The sequence below is a fragment of the Myiozetetes cayanensis genome, unplaced genomic scaffold, assembly GCF_022539395.1.
Source record: "Myiozetetes cayanensis isolate MyiCay16 unplaced genomic scaffold, myiCay2020 scf5-8, whole genome shotgun sequence".
NCBI classification, from domain to species: Eukaryota; Metazoa; Chordata; class Aves; order Passeriformes; family Tyrannidae; genus Myiozetetes; species Myiozetetes cayanensis.
Window position 1 is genome coordinate 30242004 of NW_026087742.1, and position 12753 is coordinate 30254756.

At 41.4% G+C, this 12753-nt stretch overlaps 1 protein-coding gene across 14 annotated transcripts in view; it reads right to left on the minus strand.

Annotated features, from left to right (window-relative positions):
• Positions 1 to 12753, minus strand: part of TENM4 (teneurin transmembrane protein 4) — a 1544468-nt gene that overhangs the window by 69303 nt on the left and 1462412 nt on the right. For all 14 annotated transcript variants that reach the window (XM_050333746.1, XM_050333747.1, XM_050333753.1 and 11 more), the window contains 2 exons: positions 6771 to 7032; positions 892 to 1159 (listed from right to left, as the gene is read on the minus strand). In XM_050333746.1, coding sequence (XP_050189703.1) covers positions 892 to 1159; positions 6771 to 7032 — 530 coding nt within the window. The remainder of the gene's footprint in view (positions 1 to 891; positions 1160 to 6770; positions 7033 to 12753) is intronic.

A 12753-nucleotide genomic window follows, 5' to 3' on the forward strand; every position in this document is an offset into this window, starting at 1 on the left:
GGCAGCTGAGCTTGAGTGAGAGGAGGAAGGTACCCATTCTTTCCTGTGGAAAAACAGGCATCCTACAGCTCCTCTAAAGAGACTTATCTTCAGTTGAGCTATAAGACATCAGTAACCATCCTTCTGTCAACAGGAGCTGTATTTGCTGATATGGGATCTCTCCCATTTTGCTAATACCATTTCCGGGCAGCCTGGAAGGTCTAGTCTAGATTCTGTTGTAAGATCTGTAACTGAATGTCCACTTGGTGTTGATGAGGTGAGAAGCAATCACTACAGAACTGCATTACCTCTGCTCACTAAACACCCAGTTTGGGATGGCATTCTTGAGTGGGTAACAAAGGAAAAATAAGATTAGAGCAATCCTGAAGGTCAGGTCGAAGAAGGAGTTACAATCAGGGCTTGGTTCTAGGGATTCCTTTCAAAGCAGTGCTGACAGTTTTTGGCTATATGTGAGAGGCAGCCAAATGTCTGTAGTTCCAGTTCATTCCTTCTGTATGAATCTGATGGTAGCAGCTCAGGATGTACGTGCTGGGCCATGAGCCAGAGAACAGATAAGTATTCATACCTTGTCCTTGAAAGTGTTCAAGGCCAGGTTGGATGGAGCCCTGGGCAACCTGATCTAATGGGTGGTATCCTGGCCCATGGCAGGGGGGTTGGAACTAGATAATCTTTAAGATCCCTTTCAACCCAAAGCATTCAGTGATTCTCTGACTTATCTGTTGGGGAATGTGTAGTGTTTGAACAGCTGGGCCAAATCCTCCCCAAGGAAGCGGCAGCAAATCAGCAGGGACTATTTCATGTGTTTGCAGTCAGACCATTCTGATCTACAACAGATCTGTGCATTGCCACTTAGCTGCTTCTAAAAAGAAGACACACCCTGGGGTCACTTACCGAAGGCTTCTGAGAGCCCATACACCTTCTGGCTGTACACGTCTGTCTTATCCCAGATGAAGTAATAGGACAGGTCTGGAGCTGCTGCAAACCACTTTCTGAAGAGGCGTCCCTCGACGGCCACCATGAGGTGGACTTTCATGAGGTTGAAGGGGATGGTGGGGTGGGTCATGCTGATCCGCAGGACTGATTTGTAGCCAGCTGTGCGACTGCTCAGGTAACTCACTTTTATTTTACTACCGGAAACGTTAATCTCCTCTTGTAGAGCCTGTGGAAAAGCAATCCATGAGGTGTTAAATCAGCAGCGAGCAGACAGGAAAAGGCAGTGAAGCTGTAATTTATCAAACACACCTGTATAAAAGCTCTGGCAGACATGCCTAAAAAGGCACCTAGTAGGCATCGAGTATGAAATCATATACGTAACTTAGAGGGTTATTTGTGGAAGCCAAGGAATGCCTCCCTCTTTCTTCATCTCTGTTACATGGGAGAAGAGGAGACCAAAGTATCATATTGGGTCAGTGATTACAATGGGACTCTTAAAAGGAGTTGCATGACCCACAGTGAAAGGAGCTTGGTGTCTGAGATTATTCCAGCCCAGCAGTTTAGCTTCCATTTTCTGTCTTTTATCTAGTAGGCTTCTGTGGTTGCTAATTTTTGTCTCTTTTTCTCTCTCTTCTTTTTCCCCGTAAAATATCAGGCCTTACTTGGCCTGTATCCTTAAGGATGTTTCCTGGCCCTGATCATAACCTGCAATTCTCTCCATGACATTAGTGAATCCTGCTTCCACTCTCCCTCCTCTGACTTACCCATCTCTCCTTTGAAACTGCTCCTTGCCTACCTCATCTTTGACCCCTTTCTGCCTGAGCTACCATTTACATCCAGCCTTTTTTTTTTTTTCTGTGTCCTATCTCATTTAAGAAAAGACTTGAGAAACATCAGGAAAATTTTTTTCTGTCCCTGCTCTGCTTTGAGAACAGAGAAGTATCAATAAAGATGGGATTTTCAGATAATATAACGGCTAAAGTATCACCAGATGTTAAGATTTCTTCTTTTAGCTGGAGAAATGTTTGGAAATTTTCTAGAAATTGATACTAAGTACATCCCTGACACAGTGCTGATACTCCCATGCAAATACTGATAAAAAAAATCTAAGGAGGAAAAAATTGTCTCTTTCAAGAAAATTTCACTCTTAGGTAAGCACCCAGTGCACACATTTTCAACACAAGTCAGTAACCTTTGGTGAAGATTGAAACATGAAGGTAGAAGCTTAGCAGTGAGCTAGAAACTTGGTCTGCTAATAGGTGGTGTTAGAAGGTCAAAGCTGGCACTGTCCTCTCCTGTCCCAATGTGCTGAACCCTGGGAATGCTGGGAAAATGCTTTCCTAGCAATAGTCAGCTTTCTGAATATAAGGGGTGTGGAAGCTTGAAGGCAGGCAGGTTAAGAGATCCACCCATTAGGAAGGGATCACATCCATCACGGTGTGATTCTTGGGATTATCCTGTGAAGGGCCAGAAGTTGACTCAATGGTCCTTGTGGGTCCCTTTCAACTCAGGAGATTCTATGATTCTATGATCCTGGTGTCTTCCAAGTTATGTCACTCCTATACCCAGATCCCCCTATGTGGAAGCAGCAAACATTCCTGGCGTGATAAGTTGCTCATCTCTTACAGGTTTTCTGGTTAGTGTTACCAATAATGACAAATCTTGTAATCTGCCCCCTGAAAACACCTCTTCTGAGGTATTATCCAAAGGCCCAACACTTTTTCAAGTGATAACTAACAGGTTCTGAGTGTTGCAGCACTTGACAAATGGACACATCCAGCAGTTAAAGCCCCATTCCACTGTGCTCATAAATATTTATTTTCTATAATGTAGCCATTTTAATTTACATATCTCAGTGCTGAAGAGATTGAAATATGACAGAACTGGGAAAACACAGGATTTTTAAAATATATTTTATGAGATCAGCAACAAACTGGACTGGGACCAGGCTCAGCCAGAGCTGAGCCGAGCCAAACCGCTGTAAAGGTGGTCCCTTGTATCAAATCTATCTTCACACGTAATCCCACTAGGAAAAAAATAGGCAGAAATAACTGTCACGGAGGTACTATTTGGAAAGTCTGGTTCAGATCCCTGTCAGAAATAATTATTTCTCTCTGTCATGATCTATCTCTGCTGTCTACCATTCCAAAAAAAGGGTCAGCCCAACGCTACTGAGGCACTGAGCAGCACAAGGGGCTGTGTTTAAAAGTGTCTGAAGAGAGGATTCAGATAGAAATTCAGTTGATCCAAAAAAATATTTGTAGGTTGTAATTAAAGATAAACTAGCAACAAAGCAGAGCATTGGTAGGGGAGAGTATAATCCAGTAGGATATCAGTGGGAGAAGAGGGGAAAAAAAGCTTTAAAATACTCTGAATGCACTAAACGTAACAAGAGCTGAATTGTGCCCTTATTTCTATTTGATAATTGCTCTTTGGCCCAGATACATACATATGCTGTGTCTGTAGGTCTTGAGAAAGACTCTTAGTTTATCCCAGCCTAACCCATATACTTTGCTCTACTAAAGGGGTCCAGCCACCAGACTGGGAAGGCAGAAGAGCTGCTTCTTCATGCTTACCAGGGATTTGCACAACGCAGTAATTTTCACCGCCATGTTCCCTTTGCTCTGTGGTGTTGATCTATTCTTGTGTTAGTAGCAATTCTTCTACTCTTTGCATGAGACAATGTAGGAAATCTTGTTTCTGTGTGCTGGGTTAAACATCTCTAACAGCTACTCTTCACTCCGCCAGCAGGCAGCAAGGAGCAGCAAGGAACAGTCAGTGTCTTTTTTTTTTTCGGTAAGATGTTCAGAGGGAATTTTTGAGAAAGAAAAGCATTTAGGGTCTGATTCAGGGGCCTTGATATAGACATCTAGTACTTTTGAGCTGTTCTATGGTATCCAAAACTTCTGCAAAGGCATGACAGCTCTGACATGGACCTTCTTGAAATCTACAGCTGGAGGCCTGAAGGGACACTTCAGGGCATCCTAAATGGCCCAAAATCTGTCTACAGGCACCTGAATCAAACATTAAAAATGCATTATTTGATCTCTTGAATGCATCCAGGTAGAGAGCACTGCATTTATTCGCTGGAGCTCATGAGGGTTTTATCTACCCACTTGTCAAAAATCTCTTTCCCAGCCCTGCTATCTGCTTGTCACCTCCTCCCAGCTATGTGCTCACACCTTTTATATTTAACATTTCCCTACTGAGAACTGTGTATTATAAAATGCAGCTGCAGGAACTGACAGCGAGGTTATTTTTTATTGTATGTACAGCCAGTATAGAAATGAAAAGTAGTCTGTTTATGAACTGAAGTACAGTCAGGACTCTGTCAAAAATTAGATTCTCTTGTAAACTCCTGCACCACAAACTTCATTAACCTCCAGCTATCAATATTTGATGTGGAATACTGGTTTACAGGTTTTAGCTCAATCATTTGGCACATGGGAAAAGTGCTGTTCATCACGTATGGGATTCATCTTATCTCAACTCAGAAACCTAAGTTAGGTGTCTCTTCTGGAGTGCTCTTTTAGGTCTCCCCACAGCAAACAGCAGAGATAGTGTCTTTAAAAGATTGGTGTTGCCATGTAAACTTACGAGTGGGATTCAATTCCAGTTTAAGGTATCTGAATCCAAATGTCAACTTACAAATATGCTCATGTGAGGTAGGCATATAAACATCAATTATAGTCAGTGGAATCTAACTAATATCCTCAGTGAGGGCCAGAAGTCTTAACTGATCTGTAGGCTCCACTGATAGTACTGATTAGATTTCCGTCAGCTTTAATGGGAGCTCAGACATCTAGCACCTCTCCCAATGACTGCACATGAACTCCTTAATTAGATGTCATAATGAATCCTTCTTAGGTATTAGATTCCATAACTACAGGTGTCTAGTGCTATTTGAGATGTCTAAGTGATTTGACATTCACAAGGACTTGGCAGATACTATGCAGGACACTGATAGGGGGATCATTCTGGAGCAGCAGTTGGAGGCCAAGCAGGATACCAGCAAGACGTTTCAAATGGCACTAAACATCTATGATGAGGGTGGTAAAATATGGCACAGGTTGTCCAGAGAGGTGGTAGATGCCCCCTCCCTGTAAACATTCGAAATCAGATTGGACAGGGCTCTTAGTAACCTGGTCTGGTGGAAGGTGTTTGTGGCCATGGCAGGGGGCTTGGACTAGATTACCTTTTAAAGGTCCCTTCCAACCCAAACCATTCTATGATTCTAGGATTTATAGTCAAGAAACTGTATCAAACCATTGCTTATGAACTACATCACTGGGTGCTCTCATACTAGAGAGAAACATGTGCTTTTATTGAAGAGGAATTTTAGAACTTTTTAGTTCAATAGATATAATTAATACAATCTAACAAGCATCCTCCCAAATAACAAGTGAGGTTATGATCGTAGTTGCACTGTATCAGATATTTGTTTCTTTCCTAGGCGGCACTGAACGTTACCTTTCACTATGTTTGTTGGTTTAGAAAAATGAGATGTGAAAACTGAACCAAGAATATGCACTACAGTGGACTTTAAAAGATCTGGGACTTAATTAGTAATTATGCTGGGACAAACACGGTGACTGTAATTGGAAATTAGCGTGAGGAAGGATCACAAGATTTGGTCCAGAGGGAAAGGTAACGAGACCAATAGCTTTATTTGTTGCCGGGTTCAGAACCTGGTTTATTAAAATTAGAAGATATAAAGTTAACTTCTTTTCTCATTAATGGTACTGCAACCCCAATGGAGTCACCCAGGAAGCACACAATTTGTCCTTACACTTGTTATTGCTGGCAGATCATTATTTGTCACTAAAAGGAATACCCAGGACATGCTGAACCCTGGCATCTAAAATCCAGGGAACAACAACTCCAAGAAAGTAAAGCTTGAATGCTGATACATCCAGATATTTCAACAGAGCAAGTGTTTTTAAGGAAAATTGATAATTTGGTTCTTTGGACTACTCGGTTTAAAACTCAACTTTCCATTTAGCAAAATACCTTAAAGTAGATTGCTATGCCACTTTATCTGGCTTACACTTCCTTAAAAAATAGGAAAACAGGGATGAGTAATTAAAGGTAATCCTTTTGCTTTGCTCATCTATCCAAGCCACCCCAAAGCACAGTAAAACTGAGGTGCTCTGCAGGCTGGCCCTTTGCCATGTGCTGACTACATGTCTCAGCAGCTTTGTAAAGTGAGGGGTATGAATTCCAACCATGAGAAAGTTCACTCCAACACTCCACTACTGAGGTCCATAGTGCCCAGTGGCTGGAATTTGCTCCTGAACAAAAGAAAGTCATTATAGCAGGAGTAGTCCATCAGCCTGCTGCTGGGCATACTGAATGCCAAAGGGCTGACCGAGGGCATGTTGTGAGTCACACAAGGGTGTGTGCTGTCAGCCCACAAGTGCTTTACTTTCATCTCTCAGGGATAAAGGAAAAGAAATCTTTTGGCAAAGTGAGTGCTTGGGAGCAAGCGCTACTGGCAAGTGTCTGAAAGATGGTGTAACAAACAGGGAATGCTTTTGTTTAGGAAAGCAGGGGAATAGTTGCATTTGTGTTGCTCAAAGCTGCCAAAAGAAGTACTGAAAGGAGATGAGGGTGGTGAGGCACTGGCATAGATTGCATAGAGAAGCGGTGGCTGCCCCATCCCTGGAAGTGTTCTAGGCTGGGATGGACGGGGTTTGGATCAACCTAGTCTAGTGAAACGTGTCCCTGCCCATGGCAGGAGGGTTGGAAAGGGATCTTTAAGGTCCCTTCCAACCCAAACCATTCTACGATTCCTTAAGTCTATGCATTATGGTCTCCTTGGCTTAGACAGTTCATACCTGGATTTCAGGAACAATAGGACCTTTCTCCGAGCAGGAAGTCGCAAAAGCTGTCAGCGGAGATGGAGAGACCACAGGGTTGGGCCGGGCAAAGTTACTGAGGTCACAGCTTGGGATCTCATTCTCTTCATGCCTCATGACTATGGTTTCCATCACAAAGAAACGATCCCATGGCAGCCACAGTGTGTGTTCCTGGGTGATGAAGGGAGCCCGTTCAAAGTGCAGGATAATGGAGATTCCACCAATGGTAACAAGATCAAAGCTGTTTTAAGAGATGGAACACAAAGTTAGTGCAAGCACCACCCCCTCTGTTTGTAACAACTCTCCAGCAAGGACTCCCAGAAAAATAACTGCAAGAAATATCATCAGTCAAATTTTATGAGCCTAAAACCTACAGCCCAAATAGGCGTTAGGTGAGTAACAGCAAGTGGCAGAGGCAGGAGTACAAGCTCAGCTTCTTTGCAGGTTGTCCTCCTGTATATTAAAAGTCATGCCTTTTTTTAAACGAATATTTATATCTTTGTTGGTGTTTTTCTAGTGCTATTTGACCATACATACTCATTTTCTTTTTTTAAAAAGTATTTATTATCCAAACACAGTCAGATTGGATCAATTCATATGATGAAATAAACTATCTGGAAAGCAGTTTCTCTGACTATCTGCATATAAACTGTCTTGGCATCGCTGCTAACCTGGTGCCTAATGCAACCCAGGAAACATGTAGGGCCCAGTCATGGACTGAGCCTGGTGTACTAGGAACACATGCTGTGCAGTCTGTGCACCACAGCACTCAGCACATCATCTTTTCTGACTCTTAATCATTAAGAGCAGAGCAGATGAATCACTGCCTGTGGTCTGTGACTTCACCCTAAGCCACCTCCAGCCAAGTGGCTCTTCTGCCTCTGTTAGTGTTGGATAATAGTGTCAGGCTAACAGACAGCCCTCCAGATCTGTGTAAAAAGACATTACCTTTATAAGGAAAATATTCATCCTCTGGATGTAAAGATGTTGGGATAAGGCTCTGGGGTTTTTCTTAGTTTATTATTTAAACTTCACATCTTGTCAGAAATGGAGATTTTATCAAGTACCACAGGGTGTATCTAATATCTATGGACCCAGAAAAAGGGGTGTTAAGTGAGAAAAGAAGGGATTTCAACACAAATTGAAGACCTCTTGGGTTTGCTTCTTTGTGTTTTTCTCAGTATCTCTTCAGTTGCAATGCCAAATGTGTACTTCAGGCAAAGAAAGTTTTCTCAGCCCTGCTTCTCACTTTCGATGCTTGGTGCTGCTGTATGACAGTCTCACTCAGAGTTTACACACGTGAACAAGCTCACTGGCTTCAGCAGAACATCTCGTGTGTTTAAAGAGCTGTGAGCTTATGTGCTTTTCTGCATGACAACTGGGATCTGAAACACTCTGATTGCCCAAAGGCAGACTTGATGCACCTTGTAAATACAGAGGAAGAAACAAGATGAAAAATGTTTTCGAAATTATTTTTTTAAATTAATTGTGAGGCTTTCATATCAGCTGCAAAAATACCAGAGGAGCTACAATGGGTATGAACTACTACTAAAAACAAGTCCTTGGCAAGAAATGGTATGGGAGAACCTTTTCTGTTTTATGGCTGATGGACTGAGGTCTCATTTAGTAAATATAACTATGGAAAGAAGGTTATTCATGAAAGAATGTCAAACTGAATCCATGAGAAGAAGTGGAAAACATTTTAAAAAGCTATAGCCGTGTTTATTCTACCACTTGAGTTGGGGCATCAGCTTCCCAGACCTACAGAGCTTGGCTTGCAGCAGCCTGATGAGTAACTTGCTAGTCCCTGCCAGCAAAGCTGAGCAACACTTGTACTCTGATGTGAATGTTTTTAACAGTCAATTAGCATTTGGCACGTCCTTCAGCTGGGAAGAAGACGCTTGCTCTGCATGGATCCGGGCACTGAAAGGGGCAACAGGAGGGAAGAAATAAACATTACAAATGATGCTCAACAAGTTTTTAGGCAAGCTGGGAGAGGATTTATTTGCAAACACTTCGATTTTACTTCTTTGGCTTCCCTGAGCCTGGGTCATGGATGGGAACTTGCTGCAGGGAAACATCCTGGCCTCTCCTGCATCCCCAAAACAGGATGCAGAAGGGAAAGTGCCTCCTTGTCAGACTCCAGCAGCTGTAAAAACAGAGCCATGCAGTATTTTTTAGCAGTGTTGCTCATGACCTGGTTTTCCCAGTCTCAAAGTGCAGCTTTCAAGTTACCTTGATGAACTGAACAAAACATAAAACCAAAACCAAACAGAAAAACCCAAACTTAAAACACCTTCCTTCCAGTTTCCCTAGTAAAATTAAATTTAAAAAGGGGAAAACCATCTTGGGATTGAAGGCATGAGATACTTTAATTTCTGTTTTTTGCTGCTAATCTCTGATGTATTTTTTATCACTCTGAAAAAATCATTCTTATTGTACAGTTGTATTGCTGTTTTTCTTTAAAAACTCTGCAGAGACGGGTTGAAGGATGAAATTATCTATTTATCCACAAAGAAGGCTCAAAAAATAAAAACTCCACTGAAAAGTGTAACCCTTTCTCATCTCTTTGCTCTGAAAGTTCATGTATTTGGTATTTCTGAGAACACTGGGCCAAAGCTGCTGAATATGAAAGAAAATGAATTTGAATGAAAATTAATTGGAAAGAAAAAGTCTGGAGACTTTATTCTTGTTTTACTAACACTGTTCCTACAACCCAGGGACACCAAGGACTTGCAGCCTCTATAAATTACCAGTTTAATCAAATATAAAGCTTTATTTAAAAATGTGGTTTATAACTTAGTACTGATACTTTGTCTATTAACTTTGCTTTACAGAGAAGTGCATACAATAAGAGTAGTTTGAGACTTGATATTTTTTATTTGTGCCTTGTTATATGAACAAAACCTCTGTCCCAATAATTAGGCTAAAACCACATGGAAGCCTTGAAGTTATAAAAGTTTTGCTCAGATTAAGTAATGTGACTTTAATAGGATGTAAGAGGAGAGACATGGAATACAGTGAATCCACTTACAGAGGTGAAAAATTTAGTTCACTGTACTTCTAAAACTGAAATTTTACTTACTCATTTTGAAACTTGGACATGCCAAAAAATCCCCCCAAAACCAACAAAACCTAACAAACCAAACCTGGAGCTTAGGAACCAATCTAGTTAAACTGATGTAATTGTATCTTTAAATTCCCTTACTTTAAAACCCCCGTTATTACTCTGCTATCAGTAAAGTGATTTACTAAATCAATTTCAGGAAACTCAGTGCACATTTTCAAGAATAAATATTCCTATGGTGAATATGCCAAATAATAAAGCTATTGAGTTTTATGCAGTTATCTCATGACCCCTGGAACAAGGTAACTGCTTGCATGTGTGCTCCCATTTATTCTCCAAATCAGAATGACACAGAAGATGGTCCAGATGACCCTGTATGACTGCGCACTGCACTGGACCAGGAACGCATGCAGCCTGCTACTGTAGGTCAGGAGAATATGCTTCTTGCCTAAGAGCATGAACTTCTTAAAACAAAGTGACTCAATCACATGAAAACTGCACTGTGAAAAAGCCAAAGTCATGCTCTATTGAAAAATTACTCAAAACATAAAAAAATATAATAGAGACTGGAATAGCTATAATTCTTTACATGATTTTGAAAGTGCATTACAAATAATATTTAATGAATACTGTAACAACCAGTAAGGAAGGCAAGTTAATGTTAACTCCCTTTCGCAGTTTGGGTCGCTGGCCTGGGAAGGTCAAGAGTTGCATCTAATGCTACCCACTAAATCAGCAGTGAGGCTAGGATTAGAAATAAGACATGTCTGACAACATTTTCTGCCCTGATAAATTTTAGTCTGAATGGTTTTAAATAGTTCAAGGTAATTTATAGACTACTGAAGAAGTCACTGGACTCAAAGACAGATCTGATGGAGCTTTGAGCAACCCGGTCTAGTGGAAGGTGTCCCTGCTCATGGCAGGGGGGTTGGAACTAGATGACTTTTAAGGTCCCTTTCAACCCAAACCATTGCATGATTCTATGATTTTGGTGTTCTTTAACTTGTCCATTCATGGACAAGTGGCTTTCACTTGTCCATTTATTACCTACAGAGTAGACAAATGCAGTGCTGTGTACTTTTCATTTGAGAAAATACCTGCATGTATCCCTCAGCCAAGTTGGAAGGTATTTTTATTATTCCATACACTCAGTACTGCAACTGGACACTTTGCTAGATGTTGGTTGTGCACCAGACATGCATGAAGTTTCTGTAGAAGCAGACGGATTTGAGAGGAAGGTGAAGAATGTGAAATCAGAAGAGCTGACATCACACGGTCTGGGGTTACACTGACCCCCACCAGCTGCTGACAAAAATCACAGCTTTAGGATGAATCCCACTTGGTCACAGATTCCCTGCTCTGAGACAGCTGATCTCTGTCATTTTTATCACTCGGAGTTGAGTATCTGTTGGGGCCTGAGTCAGCAAACTGCAGTCTGAGCTTCGTGAAACTAATTTAACTTCTGGAGGCTGGCAGCCAGCCCCAAGGAACCAAGAGTCCACTGAAGCCTGGTGGAGCATACTGATGCTCCAGCTGCACTGCTTTCTGCCCTGCATCCCCTGCTCAGCTGGACCTTGGGAAGAACATAGCATGGAAGGAGCATTCCTAGCTTGAACTGCCAGAAGAAGTAGGTATATAGCAGTGTGTGTGTGGGTGTTTGCCTTTCACCACGCAAGAACAAAATAGCTGCATAAATATTACAAAGGCCTGGAGACTGGATAGCAGCACTCACCTCCATGCTCTGTCCCTGTTTAGCTTACTGGTATGTTTGCTGGCTAGAGGTGCAGTAAAGGGGCTAGGTACAGCCCAATTACAAAGTAAAGAGATGGTCCCTTCCTCAAAGTACTTCTAATCTAAATGTAAGATTACACACAGTAGTTGGATATTGTATATGTACAAGGAAACAGACAGAAAAAAGGTTATGACAGGCATTGTTGTCCAGGAATTTTTCAGGCACATTTATCTGTTCTATTGGACACAGATTTCATGCTGGTCCATATGCAGCAAGCTGATCATGAAAATGTGGTTTGGATCCCACTTTTGTGCAAAGTAGGTTCAGTAAGGATGATGGAGATACTCATAGCATAAATGTTCAATGTTTTCTTTTTTGCAGTAACGCCTAATCTATGGGGTAATAAAAAGACACCAGCTCCAGAGGCATCCTTTTCTAAAGAAGACCACTCATTTTTCCGGAATGCCTCTTTATTACCCACATTTTATTGCCATGTCATCTAAGAACTGGAGTATCACTCAGTAAGCCTCTCAGTCACCATCAGTGTTACAGTAGGTGCAAACACCCCTGAGTGTGAACAGGACAGCATTAAGCACATGTTGCTACCACATGTTCATTACAATTCTATCAGCTTCTCAGGCCAAGTCAAACCTTCAGTGAAAGTTGTGGGTTGGAGAGATGCTAAAATTTATAAATCCTCTCCCAAGTGCTAGTGGTTAGTAATCAATACATAGAGCATGTGCAGCTGGAACCCTTTATGTTACATTTTTGTTCTTAAAAGAAAGGGAGCCAATTAGGACTGACAAACAAAAGATAAGATGAAAGACATTCCCAATTTGCAATGCTTTTGTTTTGGTTGAGCATGATTGCTCAGATTTTGCCTCTAACACAACCGTAATCTTAATGACTTCTTCCTAATCATTTCAACATGAATTAGCAAGAATAGAGCTCTTGGGAGCATGAGATGTCTTTTCTTTATATGCACTGGCACTCCATTGCCCAATTCTTCGCTAAGGATTCTAGGTGATATCACAAAGTTAATACTAACAAAGAATAGAATAGAATAGAATAGAATAGAATAGAATAGAATAGAATAGAATAGAATAGAATAGAATAGAATAGAATAGAATAGGCTATTCAGTTTGTTCAGGAATCAAAAGGAT